The sequence below is a fragment of the Pristiophorus japonicus genome, chromosome 17, assembly GCF_044704955.1.
Source record: "Pristiophorus japonicus isolate sPriJap1 chromosome 17, sPriJap1.hap1, whole genome shotgun sequence".
NCBI classification, from domain to species: Eukaryota; Metazoa; Chordata; class Chondrichthyes; family Pristiophoridae; genus Pristiophorus; species Pristiophorus japonicus.
The window spans coordinates 29,640,800-29,654,226 of record NC_091993.1 but is presented as its reverse complement, the minus strand read 5'-3'; the positions used below and the strand labels follow the sequence as shown (position 1 = coordinate 29,654,226).

The 13,427-nt window shown below is 57.6% G+C and overlaps 1 protein-coding gene across 1 annotated transcript; it reads left to right on the top strand.

Annotated features, from left to right (window-relative positions):
• The first annotated feature begins 1,818 nt into the window (after window positions 1–1,818).
• On the top strand, window positions 1,819–5,855 carry LOC139227960 (uncharacterized). The gene is made up of 2 exons (XM_070859120.1): window positions 1,819–1,869; window positions 4,296–5,855. The coding sequence occupies exons 1-2, from the start codon at window positions 1,819–1,821 to the stop codon at window positions 5,853–5,855; spliced, it is 1,611 nt and encodes a 536-aa protein (XP_070715221.1).
• Window positions 5,856–13,427: the final 7,572 nt, after the last annotated feature.

Sequence of the window (13,427 nt, the reverse complement as noted above, 5' to 3'; positions counted from 1 at the left end):
GCAGATGCAGTATAATGTGGATAAATGTGAGGCTATCCATTTTGGGGGCAAAACACGAAGGCAGAATATTATCTGAATGGCGGCAGACTAGGAAACGGGAAGGTGCAACGAGACCTGGGTGTCATGGTTCATCAGTCATTGAAAGTGGGCACGCAGATACAGCAGGCGGTAAAGAAGGCAAATGGTATGTTGGCCTTCATAGCTAGGGGATTTGAATATAGAAGCAGGGAGGTCTCACTGCAGTTGTACAGGGCCTTAGTGAGGCCTCACCTTGAATATTGTGTTCAGTTTTGGTTTCCTAATCTGAGGAAGGCCGTTCTTGCTATTGAGGGAGTGCAGCGAAGGTTCACCAGACTGATTCCAGGGATGGCTGGGCTGTCATATGAGGAGAGACTGAATCAACTGGGCCTTTATTCACTGGAGTTTAGAAGGATGAGAGGGGATCTCATAGAAACATAACATTCTGACGGGACTGGACAGGTTAGATGCGGGAAGAATGTTCCCAATGTTGGGGAAGTCCAGAACCAGGGGACATAGTCTTAGGATAAGGGGTAGGCCATTTAGGACTGAGATGAGGAGAAACTTCTTCACTCAGAGAGTTGTTTACCTGTGTAATTCCCTGCCGCAGAGAGTTGTTGATGCCAGTTCACTGGATATATTCAAGAGGGAGTTAGATATGGCTCTTACGGTTAAGGGGATCAAGGGGTATGGAGAGAAAACAGGAAAGGGGTACTGAGGGAATGATCAGCCATGATCTTATTGAATGGCGGTGCAGGCTCGAAGGGCCGAATGGCCTACTCCTGCACCTATTTTTCTATGTTTCTATGTTTCTATGAGAATTAGGAGCAGGAGTAGGCCATACGGCCTCTCAAACCTGCTCCGCCATTCGATAAGATCATGGCTGATCTGCGACCTCAACCCCACCTACCCGCCTGATCTCCATATCCCTTGATTCCCTTACTGTCCAATAATCTATCACTCTCATTCTTGAATATACTCAGAGACTGAGCCTCCACAGCCCTCTGGGGTAGAGAATTCCAAAGATTCACCACCCTCTGAGTGAAGAAATTCCTCCTCATCTCAGTCCTAAATGGCCGACCCCTTATCCTGAGACTTTGACCCCTGGTTCTAGACACCCCAGCCCGGGGGAAACATCCTCCCTGCATCTACCCTGTCAATCCTTCTAAGAATTTAATGAGAGCACCTCTCATTCTTCTAAACTCCAACAAATATGGGCCCATTCTACTCAATCTCTCCTCATAGGCCAGCCCTCCCATCCCAGGATAGTTAAGAAAAAATATGTACTTACATCAGATACTTATATCAGATCGTTCTGGAGGCAACAGGCATCATCACCAAGAGTTTGGGCTTTTGGAATGGATAGGAATTGGAGAACGCGATTTCCAAATCGCTGAAAATGACAGGTGATAGAAAAGAGAGGTTGAAATGTCGCCTGCAGTTCCCCAGAAAGTGCTGGCTGCCATTAATGGGAAAAGCTGCAGTCCGTGTGGTGAGGGCCCTCCCTTGGTGCTGGTAGGGTTGCCAACTCTGGTGGGACACATTCCTGGAAGTTTCATCACATGACCACCTGCCTCCCACCGACCCGCCCCCACCCTCCCGCTATTGGTCGCCCGACACGTCAACACTGAGGTGCCCCGCCTCCCCCATTAGTTGAATCTTCACTGTCAGTCAAACGGCCTTTATTTCCATGTCCATTATCTTCGGGGCGAAAGTGTTCAAACAAAGTGAGAGAAATTGGGGTTGTTTGTGCCTTCCATTGGCACTAACAGGTCACAAATGACTGTTTGCCAGGGGCGCATGGCGCAGCTAACGACTCCCGCTAAATTCCACGTGAGTTTAGCGCTGGCGGTAACTGGTAGCGCCCCACATCTCCCGCCACCGTGCGCAGCGACCTGTTTTCGCCCCGGAGCAAACATCCGGTATCGCCCCTTGAAGCTGCGCGGGCCGCAGCCAGCGAGAGATTCCGGGGGCGCGTACACGGCGGGCTGGTGGCCACTCGTGGGGCACTCCTTAAAGGAGAGGTGGCGTGCGTGTGAGTAAAAAAAATGAGCCGACTTACTTCACAGAAAAATCACAGAATCATAGAAAAATTCCCACACAGGAGGAGGCCATTCAGCCCATCATGTCCGTGCGTGTCGCAGCCCATTGTCTCTGTCAACGCGGGGTCCGTGCTGCGATCTGGTGGCCCGGCACTCTGCTTGAGTACTGATGGCACGGCACCCCTGCTCCTCGGTGGTCCAGGCAGGGCCCCACAGGGTCTGCAGCTTGGCCCTCCCCTGTAATGAAGAGGAGGGCCCCTCATCCGCAGAAGCGCTACTATCCCTGGTGCGTGGCGCTGTGCCCTGCTTACATCGCTCGCGCCCCGCCCACATCGCTCGCGCCCCGCCCACATCGCTCGCACCCCGCCCACATCACTCGCACCCCGCCCACATCGCTCGCGCCCCGCCCACATCGCTCGCGCCCCGCCCACATCGTTCCCGCCCCGCCTACATCGCTCGCGCCCCGCCTACATCGCTCGCGCCCCACCTACATCGCTCGCGCCCCGCCCACATCGTTCCCGCCCCGCCTACATCGCTCGCGCCCCACCTACATCGCTCGCGCCCCTCCTACATCGCTCGCGCCCCACCTACATCGCTCGCGCCCCGCCCACATCGCTCGCGCCCTGCCCACATCGTTCCCGCCCCGCCTACATCGCTCGCGCCCCGCCTACATCGCTCGCGCCCCTCCTACATCGCTCACGCCCCACCCACATCGCTCGCGCCCCGCCCACATCGCTCGCGCCCCGCCCACATCGCTCGCGCCCCGCCCACATCGTTCCCGCCCCGCCTACATCGCTCGCGCCCCGCCTACATCGCTCGCGCCCCTCCTACATCGCTCGCGCCCCGCCCACATCGCTCGCGCCCCGCCTACATCGCTCGCGCCCCACCTACATCGCTCGCACCCCGCCCACATCGCTCGCGCCCCGCTTACATCGCTCGCGCCCCGCCCACATCGCTCGCGCCCCGCCCACATCGCTCGCGCCCCGCCCACATCGCTCGCGCCCCGCCTACATCGCTCGCGCCCCTCCTACATCGGTCGTGCCCCGCTTACATCGCTCACGCCCCACCTACATCGCTCGCGCCCCGCCCACATCGCTCGCGCCCCGCCTACATCGCTCGCGCCCCGCCCACATCGCTCGCGCCCCGCTTACATCACTCGCGCCCCACCTACATCGCTCGCGCCCCACCTACATCGCTCGCACCCCGCCCACATCGCTCGCACCCCGCTTACATCGCTCGCGCCCCACCTACATCGCTCGCGCCCCGCCCACATCGCTCGCGCCCCGCCTACATCGCTCGCGCCCCGCCCACATCGCTCGCGCCCCGCTTACATCGCTCGCGCCCCACCTACATCGCTCGCACCCCGCCCACATCGCTCGCACCCCGCCCACATCGCTCGCACCCCGCCCACATCGGTCGCGCCCCGCTTACATCGTTCCCGCCCCGCTTACATCGTTCCAGCCCCGCCTACATCGTTCCCGCCCCGCTTACATCGTTCCAGCCCCGCCTACATCGTTCCCGCCCCGCCTACATCGTTCCCGCCCCGCCTACATCGTTCCCGCCCCGCTTACATCGTTCCAGCCCCGCCTACATCGTTCCCGCCCCGCCTACATCGTTCCCGCCCCGCTTACATCGTTCCAGCCCCGCCTACATCGTTCCCGCCCTGCCTACATCGTTCCCGCCCCGCTTACATCGCTCCCGCCCCGCCTACATCGTTCCAGCCCCGCCTACATCGTTCCAGCCCCGCCTACATCGTTCCCGCCCCGCCTACATCGTTCCAGCCCCGCCTACATCGTTCCCGCCCTGCCTACATCGTTCCCGCCCCGCTTACATCGCTCCCGCCCCGCTTACATCGTTCCCGCCCCGCTTACATCGCTCCCGCCCCGCTTACATCGTTCCCGCCCCGCTTACATCGTTCCCGCCCCGCCTACATCGTTCCCGCCCTGCCTACATCGTTCCCGCCCTGCCTACATCGCTCGCGCCCCGCCTACATAGCTCCCACCCCGCTTACATCGCTCGCACCCCGCCTACATAGCTCGCGCCCTGCTTACATCGCTCGCACCCCGCCTACATTGTTCCCGCCCTGCCTACATCGTTCCCGCCCTGCCTACATCGTTCCCGCCCCGCTTACATCGCTCGCGCCCCGCTTACATAGCTCCCGCCCCGCTTACATCGTTCCCACCCCGCCTACATAGCTCCCACCCCGCTTACATCGCTCGCACCCCGCCTACATAGCTCGCGCCCCGCTTACATCGCTCGCGCCCCACCTACATCGTTCCCGCCCCGCCTACATCGCTCGCGTCCCGCCTACATCGTTCCCGCCCCGCCTACATCGCTCGCGCCCCGCCTACATCGTTCCCGCCCCGCCTACATCGTTCCCGCCCCGCCTACATCGCTCGCGCCCCGCCCACATCGCTCGCGCCCCGCCCACATCGCTCGCGCCCCGCCCACATCGTTCCCGCCCCGCCTACATCGCTCGCGCCCCGCCTACATCGCTCGCGCCCCTCCTACATCGCTCGCGCCCCGCCCACATCGCTCGCGTCCCGCCTACATCGCTCGCGCCCCACCTACATCGCTCGCACCCCGCCCACATCGCTCGCACCCCGCTTACATCGCTCGCGCCCCGCCCACATCGCTCGCGCCCCGCCCACATCGCTCGCGCCCCGCCCACATCGCTCGCGCCCCGCCTACATCGCTCGCGCCCCTCCGACATCGGTCGCGCCCCGCTTACATCGCTCGCGCCCCACCTACATCGCTCGCGCCCCGCCCACATCGCTCGCGCCCCGCCTACATCGCTCGCGCCCCGCCCACATCGCTCGCGCCCCGCTTACATCGCTCGCGCCCCGCCTACATCGCTCGCGCCCCGCCCACATCGCTCGCGCCCCGCTTACATCGCTCGCGCCCCACCTACATCGCTCGCGCCCCACCTACATCGCTCGCGCCCCGCCCACATCGCTCGCACCCCGCCCACATCGCTCGCACCCCGCCCACATCGGTCGCGCCCCGCTTACATCGTTCCCGCCCCGCTTACATCGTTCCAGCCCCGCCTACATCGTTCCCGCCCCGCTTACATCGTTCCAGCCCCGCCTACATCGTTCCCGCCCCGCCTACATCGTTCCCGCCCCGCTTACATCGTTCCCGCCCCGCTTACATCGTTCCAGCCCCGCCTACATCGTTCCCGCCCCGCCTACATCGTTCCCGCCCCGCTTACATCGTTCCAGCCCCGCTTACATCGTTCCAGCCCCGCTTACATCGTTCCAGCCCCGCTTACATCGTTCCCGCCCCGCCTACATCGTTCCCGCCCCGCCTACATCGTTCCAGCCCCGCCTACATCGTTCCAGCCCCGCCTACATCGTTCCCGCCCCGCCTACATCGTTCCAGCCCCGCCTACATCGTTCCCGCCCTGCCTACATCGTTCCCGCCCCGCTTACATCGTTCCCGCCCCGCTTACATCGTTCCCGCCCCGCCTACATCGTTCCCGCCCCGCTTACATCGTTCCCGCCCCGCCTACATCGTTCCAGCCCCGCCTACATCGTTCCAGCCCCGCCTACATCGTTCCCGCCCCGCCTACATCGTTCCAGCCCCGCTTACATCGCTCCCGCCCCGCTTACATCGTTCCCGCCCCGCTTACATCGCTCCCGCCCCGCTTACATCGTTCCCGCCCCGCTTACATCGTTCCCGCCCCGCCTACATCGTTCCCGCCCCGCCTACATCGTTCCCGCCCCGCCTACATCGTTCCCGCCCTGCCTACATCGTTCCCGCCCTGCCTACATCGCTCGCGCCCCGCCTACATAGCTCCCACCCCGCTTACATCGCTCGCACCCCGCCTACATAGCTCGCGCCCTGCTTACATCGCTCGCACCCCGCCTACATTGTTCCCGCCCTGCCTACATCGTTCCCGCCCTGCCTACATCGTTCCCGCCCCGCTTACATCGCTCGCGCCCCGCTTACATAGCTCCCGCCCCGCTTACATCGTTCCCACCCCGCCTACATAGCTCCCACCCCGCTTACATCGCTCGCACCCCGCCTACATAGCTCGCGCCCCGCTTACATCGCTCGCGCCCCACCTACATCGTTCCCGCCCCGCCTACATCGCTCGCGTCCCGCCTACATCGTTCCCGCCCCGCCTACATCGCTCGCGCCCCGCCTACATCGTTCCCGCCCCGCCTACATCGCTCGCGTCCCGCCTACATCGTTCCCGCCCCGCCTACATCGCTCGCGCCCCGCCTACATCGTTCCCGCCCCGCCTACATCGCTCGCGTCCCGCCTACATCGTTCCCGCCCCGCCTACATCGCTCGCGCCCCGCCTACATCGTTCCCGCCCCGCCTACATCGCTCGCGCCCCGCCTACATCGCTCGCACCCCGCCTACATCGCTCGCGCCCCGCCTACATCGCTCGCGCCCCGCCTACATCGCTCGCGCCCCGCCTACATCGCTCGCGCCCCGCCTACATCATTCCCGCCCCGCCTACATCGTTCGCGCCCCGCCTACATCGTTCCCACCCCGCCTACATCGCTCGCGCCCCGCCTACATCGCTTGCGCCCCGCCTACATCGTTCCCACCCCGCCTACATCGCTCGCGCCCCACCTACATCGTTCCCACCCCTCCTACATAGCTCCTGCCCTGCTTATATAGCTCGCGCCCCGTTTACATCACTCCCGCCCCACCTTCATCACTCCCGCCCTGCTTACATCGCTCGCGCCCCGCCTACATCGTTCCCACCCCGCCTACATCGCTCGCGCCCCACTTTCATCGTTCACACCCCGCATTTTTTTGTACTCCACTTCCCCGCGGGGCGGTAACACCAATTTCATGAGCGGGGCAGGACCTCTGTGTCTGGTACAGGAAGTCCCGCCTCACGGATGTTATGCTACGCAATTTCCCAGCCAAAATATTTTTTTAAAAACATATTTTTTATTGCCCCTATGATTGTTCTCCTGGCTTTTGTCCTGGAGGTTACTCCTTAATTCCTGAATTCTCCAGGGGAAACCCTGGAGGGTTGGTAACCCTAGTTACGCTGGGATTGTGACCTAGCAAGGGTGAAGGTTTATGTCCAAGTCGATATCTATTATGTCCCTTATTATTTCAACTGGAATCGAACCTTTTACCACGGTATGCTGGTGCTGCAAAGTTAGAACCACTGGGATTGGAAACGGGACACGTTGTCCTGCGGTCGTAGGAATAAATTCGGGGAGGGCAAAATTTGACACGCTTTAGATGTGATGAGTTTGTCAGGATTCCCTGTCAGCTCTGCGCTGCAGGGCGGAGGGGGAATGTAACTGGTGTGAAGCTGACAAGCATGGGTTGGTTGCCAAGATCGGGTTTCTCTCTCCCACAGGTCGGCCTCGGAAGCAATGTATCCCCCCCTGCTGGTCAGTGCCGGGGTCTGCGGCTGCACGGCACATCCCTGGAAAAGTGTGCAGAGGTGCCAACGACCCGATCTCGGCGATGCAGCTGTCTTTAAAAGGAAAAGAAAGACTTGCAGTTATATAGCGCCTTTCAATGACCACCGGGCGTCTCAAAGCACTTTACAGCCAATGAAGTAATTTTGGAGTGGAGTCACTGTTGTAATGCGGGAAACGCGGCAGCCAATATGCGCACAGCAAGCTCCCACAAACAGCAAGTGATAATGGTCAGATAATCTGTTGTTAGGTGTTAGTTGAGGAACATTAAAGGCGCTATATAAAAGCAAGTTGTTGTTGTTGTTGCTCGGATATATAAAGTTGCTTTCCCCTGACATTGGATGACAGTCTGTGAGAACTGTGTTGCTCAGGGCAGTGTCCTCGGCTCAACCACGTTCAGCTGCTTCATCAATGACCTTCCCTCCATCATAAGGTCAGAAGTGGGGATGTTCGCTGATGCTTGCACAGTGTTCAATTCCACTCGCAACTCCTCAGATAATGGAGCAGTCCGTGCCCGCATGCAGCAAGGCCTGGACGACATTCAGGCTTGGGCTGATAAGTGGCAAGTAACATTCGCGCCACACAAGTGCCAGGCAATGACCATCTCCAACAAACGAGAGTCTAACCACCGCCCCTTGACATTCAACGGCATTACCATCGCCAAATCCCCCACCATCAACCTCCTGGGGGGGTCACCATTGACCAGAATCTTAACTGGACCAGCCACATAAATCATCATCATCATAGGCAGTCCCTCAAAATCGAGGAAGACTTGCTTCCACTCTAAAAGTGAGTTCTCAGGTGACTGAACAGTCCAATACTGGAATTACAGTCTCTGTCACAGGTGGGACAGACAGTGGTTGGAGGAAAGGGATGGGTGGGGAGTCTGGTTTGCCGCACGCTCCTTCCGCTGCTTGCGCTGGTTTTCTGCATGCTCTCGGCGACGAGACTCGAGGTGCTCAGCGCCCTCCCAGATGTTCTTCCTTCACTTAGGGCGGTCTTTGGCCAGGGACTCCCAGGTGTCGATGGGGATGTTGCACTTTATCAAGGATGCTTTGAGGGTGTCCTTGAAACATTTCCTCTGCCCACCTGGGGCTCGGTTGCCGTGAAGGAGTTCCGAGTAGAGCGCTTGCTTTGGGAGTCTCGTGTCGGGTATGTGGACAACGTGGCCCGTCCAACGGAGCTGATTGAGTGTGGTCAGTGCTTCGATGCTGGGGATGTTGGACTGATCGAGAACACTGACGTTGGTGCGTCTGTCCTCCTAGGCGATTTGTAGGATCTAGCGGAGACAGCGTTCGTGGTATTTCTCCAGCGAGTTGAGGGGTCCACTGTATATGGTCCACGTCTCTGAGTCATACAGGAGGGCGGGTATCACTGCAGCCCTGTAGACCATAAGCTTGGTGCTAGATTTGAGGGCCTGGTCTTCGAACACTCTCTTGCTCAGGCGACCGAAGGCTGCACTGGCACACTGGAGGCGGTGTTGGACCTCTTCGCCAATGCCTGCCCTTGCTGATAGTAGGTTCCCGAGGTATGGGAAATGGTCCATGTTGTCCAAGCCGCACTGTAGATTTTGATGACCGGGGGGCAGTGCTGTGCGGCGGGGTCAGGTTGGTGGAGGACTTTTGTCTTATAGATGTTTAGCGTAAGGCCCATGCTTTCGTACGCCTCGTGAAGGTGTTAACAATGGCTTGGAGTTCAGCCTCTGAATGTCAGCAGACGCAAGCGTCGTCCGCGTACTGTAGTTCAATGACAGACGATGGGATGGTCTTAGATCTGGCCTGGAGGCGACGCAGGCTGAACAGGTTCCCATTGGTTCTATAGTTTGGTTTCACTCCAGCGGGGAGCATGTTGAGAGTGAGATGGAGCATTGCAGCGAGGAAGATCGAGAAGAGGGTTGGTGCGATGACACAGCACTGCTTGACCCCGATCCGGACGTGGATTGGGTCTGTGGTGGATCTGCTGGTAAGGATCACGACTTGCATGTCATCGTGGAGCAGGCGGAGGATGACGACAAACTTTTGGGGGCAGCCGAAATGGGGGAGGACGCTCCATAGATCCTCGCGGTTAACAGTGTCAAAGGCCTTTGTGAGGTCAAAGAAGGCCATGTACAAGGGTTGGTGCTGTTCCCTGCATTTCTCTTGCAGTTGTCGCGCCATAAAGATCATGTCCGTTGTACCCCGTGGATGGAATCTGCATTGTGACTCTGGGAGGAGCTCTTTAACCACAGGGAGAAGACAGTTGAGGAGGATTCTAGCGATGACTTTCCCAGTGACCGACAACAGGGAGATTCCTCTGTAGTTGCTGCAGTCAGACTTCTCCCCTTTTTTAAAGATGATCACGATTACGGCATCTCTGAGATCTCCCGGCATGCTCTCCTCCTTCTAGATGAGAGAGATGAGGTCATGCATTCGCGCCAATAGTGCCTCTCCACCATACTTTGGTGCCTCAGCGGGGATTCCATCTGCTCCTGATGCCTTGTTGTTCTGGAGCTGATGGATGGCCTTTTCTATCGTGTGCAGGGCTGGGGTTTTGCTGAGATGGTGGCGGGTAGCATGCTGCGGGATGGAGTTGAGGACACTCAAGGGCAGAGTCTTGATTAAGGAGATCTTCGAAGTGCTCCTTTTAGCGGGTCCTGACTTCCTCGGTGTCCTTGATGAGTGCCTCTCTATTCTTGGCCAGCAGTGGGGTGGGGCCTTGGATACTTGGGCCGTAGGTGGGCTTAACTGCGGTGAAGAATCCTCACACGTCGTGGCTGTCGGCCAACTGCTGAATCTCCTGTGCGTTCTCCACCCACCATCTATTCTTTAGGTCGCGGGTTTTTTGTTGGATTTCAGCCTTCAGCCGTCTGTAGAGCTGCTTTGCTGCTCCAGAGTTGGGTTGTTGCTTTAGGTTCAGAAATGCCCTGCGCTTGAGATCTATTAGTTCTTGGATCTCCTGGTCATTCTCAACAAACCAGTCCTGGTGTTTCCTGGTTGAGTGACCAAGCGTCTCTTCTCAGGCACTGGTTATGGTGGCCTGGAGGGCAGACCAAGCGCTGTGGGCACCCTGTATCTCGGGGTCATCGAGGGTCACCAGGTTGGCAGTGAGGAACTAGCTGTATAGGGCTCTCTTAGCTGGGTCTTTGAGTGCTCCAGCGTTGATTTTCTGCGGCATAGCTTCTGTTGCCGTCGTCGCTTTGATGTTATATTGATGTTGACGATGGAACGGATTAGGCGGTGGTCCATCCAGCAGTCGTCGGCTCCTGTTATGGCGCGGGTGATGCACACGTCCTTGCAGTCCCTCGCTCGAATGATGACGTAGTCGAGTAGGTGCCAGTGTTTGGAGCGAGGGTGTTGCCATGATGCCTTGTACTTGTCCTTCTGGTGGAACAAGGTGTTGGTGATGACAAGGTCATGTTCTAGACATTTTGTCAGGAGCATGGTGCCGCTGGAGTTGGTTTTCCCTGCCCCCTCTCTGCCGATCACGCCTCCCCAGAGGTCTGTGTCCTTACTGACTCTGGCGTTGAAGTCGCCGTGGAGGATCAGTTTGTCATCCGTAGGGACACGGGACAGGGATTGTTCGAGGCTGGAGTAGAATGCCTCTTTGGCCTCATCTGTTGCATCGAGTGTTGGGGCGTACGCACTGATAACTGTGGCGCACTGGTTCCGGGATAGGGTGAGCCGGAGAGTCATGAGATGTTCGCTAATCCTGCAAGAGGAGTCTCTGAGGCGGTCGACTAGCTCGTTCTTGATGGCGAAACCAACTCCATGGAAGCAGCGTTCTTCTTCTGGTTTGCCTTTCCAGGTGTAACCTCCACCTTTGAGCTGGCCTTCCCCTGCCTGCCGGGTCTCGCTTAGGGCGGCAACGTCGACTCTGATGTTGTGGTTGTGGCTACAAGGGCAGGTCAGAGGCTGGGTATTCTGCAGCGAGTGTCTCACCTCCTGACTCCCCAAAGCCTTTCCATCATCTACAAGGTGCAAGTCAGGAGTGTGACGGAATACTCTCCACTTGCCACAGCTCCAACAACACTCGAGACGCTCGACACCATCCAGGACAAAGCAGCCCACTTGATCGGATCCCCATCCACCACCTTCAACATTCACTCCCTCCACCACCAGCGCACCGTGGCTGCAGTGTGTACCATCTACAAGATGCACTGCAGCAACTCGCCAAGGCTTCTTTAGCAGCACCTCCCGAACCCGCGACCTCTACCACCTAGAAGGACTAGGGCAGCAGGTACATGGGAACACCACCACCTCCACGTTCCCCTCCAAGTCACACACCATCCAGACTTAGAAATATATTGGCCATTCCTTCATCGTCGCTGGGTCAAAGTCCTGGAACTCCCTCCCTCGCAGCACTGTGGGAGCACCTTCACTGCACAGGTTCAAGAAGGCAGCTCACCACCACCTTCTTGAGAGACAATTAGAGATGGGCAATAAATGCCGGCCTTGCCAGCTACGTCCACATCCCAAGAATGAATAATAATTTTTTTTAAACGTACTTTTCTTCCTCCTCCAGGTATGTGCCCTGCTCAGACTCCCGCTGGGGGTGATTTTAATCGTTCCTCAGCTGGCAATGAGATCTGGGCAATGACTGATGCTGATTCTCTATGTGAACGCATAACACACTCGTATCAAATTCGCCTCTCCGCTATTTTAGCAGAGGTGTTAACCCATTTACGATAAACTGGTGAACGGCTATGCTAAGCTGCGCAGACAGTATAACTCCTCACCAAGTGCCACTCTTTATTACGGCGCATAGTCCCGTCCGTTGCAGCCTTTGAACCAGTGCCCACCTTCACACTGACACCAAAACTTCACCTTGCGCCCCCAGCCCCGTGCACCCCCCCACTAGTTACCACAGTAACAAGCCGCGAGTCTGCTGCTGTCGAATGGACCTGTTTTGACTGAGGTTAAATATAGCCGAGGGGCCGGTAAGAGAATTAGCAGGAGACCATTACTGAACGGAGCATGTGTTTAAGATGGAAACGTACACCGAGCTATGTCCTGAGTGGTAAGATGGGCTCTGCAGCTGTTGCCAGCAATCTAACAACTTTTCACAGTGCGGTCGTTAGTAAACTAAGAAGCAAACTGAATGCTTGTGGAAAAAGGCGTAGATTTTTATAGACGTAAATATGTGTGTTTTTTCTTTCCTTATTGCACGTCAATGTGTGTTCCTGTGTAATTAACTGATTACGGACGATGAATCAACAAGGAAAGGGTCTGCTACATTTTAACACTGGCAATAATTTATTTTTGCATGCATATTTATTACTTCAGAAAACATGCCGTAATGTGTATATATAATCATTAAATACGACACATACTGGCAAGGCTCCCGTGGTTTTCGACATCTCAGGCTGGATTTCAAATACCACCAGGGCCTCGCCTGCTCTCTATCCATGTTACCTGCTCTTCTCCCTGCGGACTAACGTTGTTAGAAATGTGCATGTTCTAACTCGCGTCGAGTCCCGTTCACCCATCACCCCCTGTGCTCGCTGACCTACACTGGCTCCCCGTCTGGCAGTGCCTCCATTTTAAAATTCTCATCCCTCCGTGGCCTCACCACCCTCCCTACCTCTGTAATCTCCACCAGTCCCACAACCCTCCGAGATCTCTGCGCTCCTCCAATTCTGGCCTCCTGCACATACCTGATTTCCTTTGCTCCACATTGCAGCATTCCCTCACTAAGGTACTGGGAGTGTCAGCCTAGATTTTTGTACTCAAGTCTCTGGCGTGGGACTTGAAACCATGATCTTTGACTCAGAGGTGTGAGTGCTACCCACTAAGTCATGGCTGACATATTTAGACTGTATAACCTTAAAATCGACATGCAACTGTACTATAGCAGAAAACTAACACATTTTATTTCAATGTCCTGGAACCTTATAAAGCAGCACCTCAAAGCCTTTGCACCATCTACAAGGCACAGGTCAGGAGTGTGAGGGAATACTCTCCACTTGCCTGGATGAATGCCACTCCAA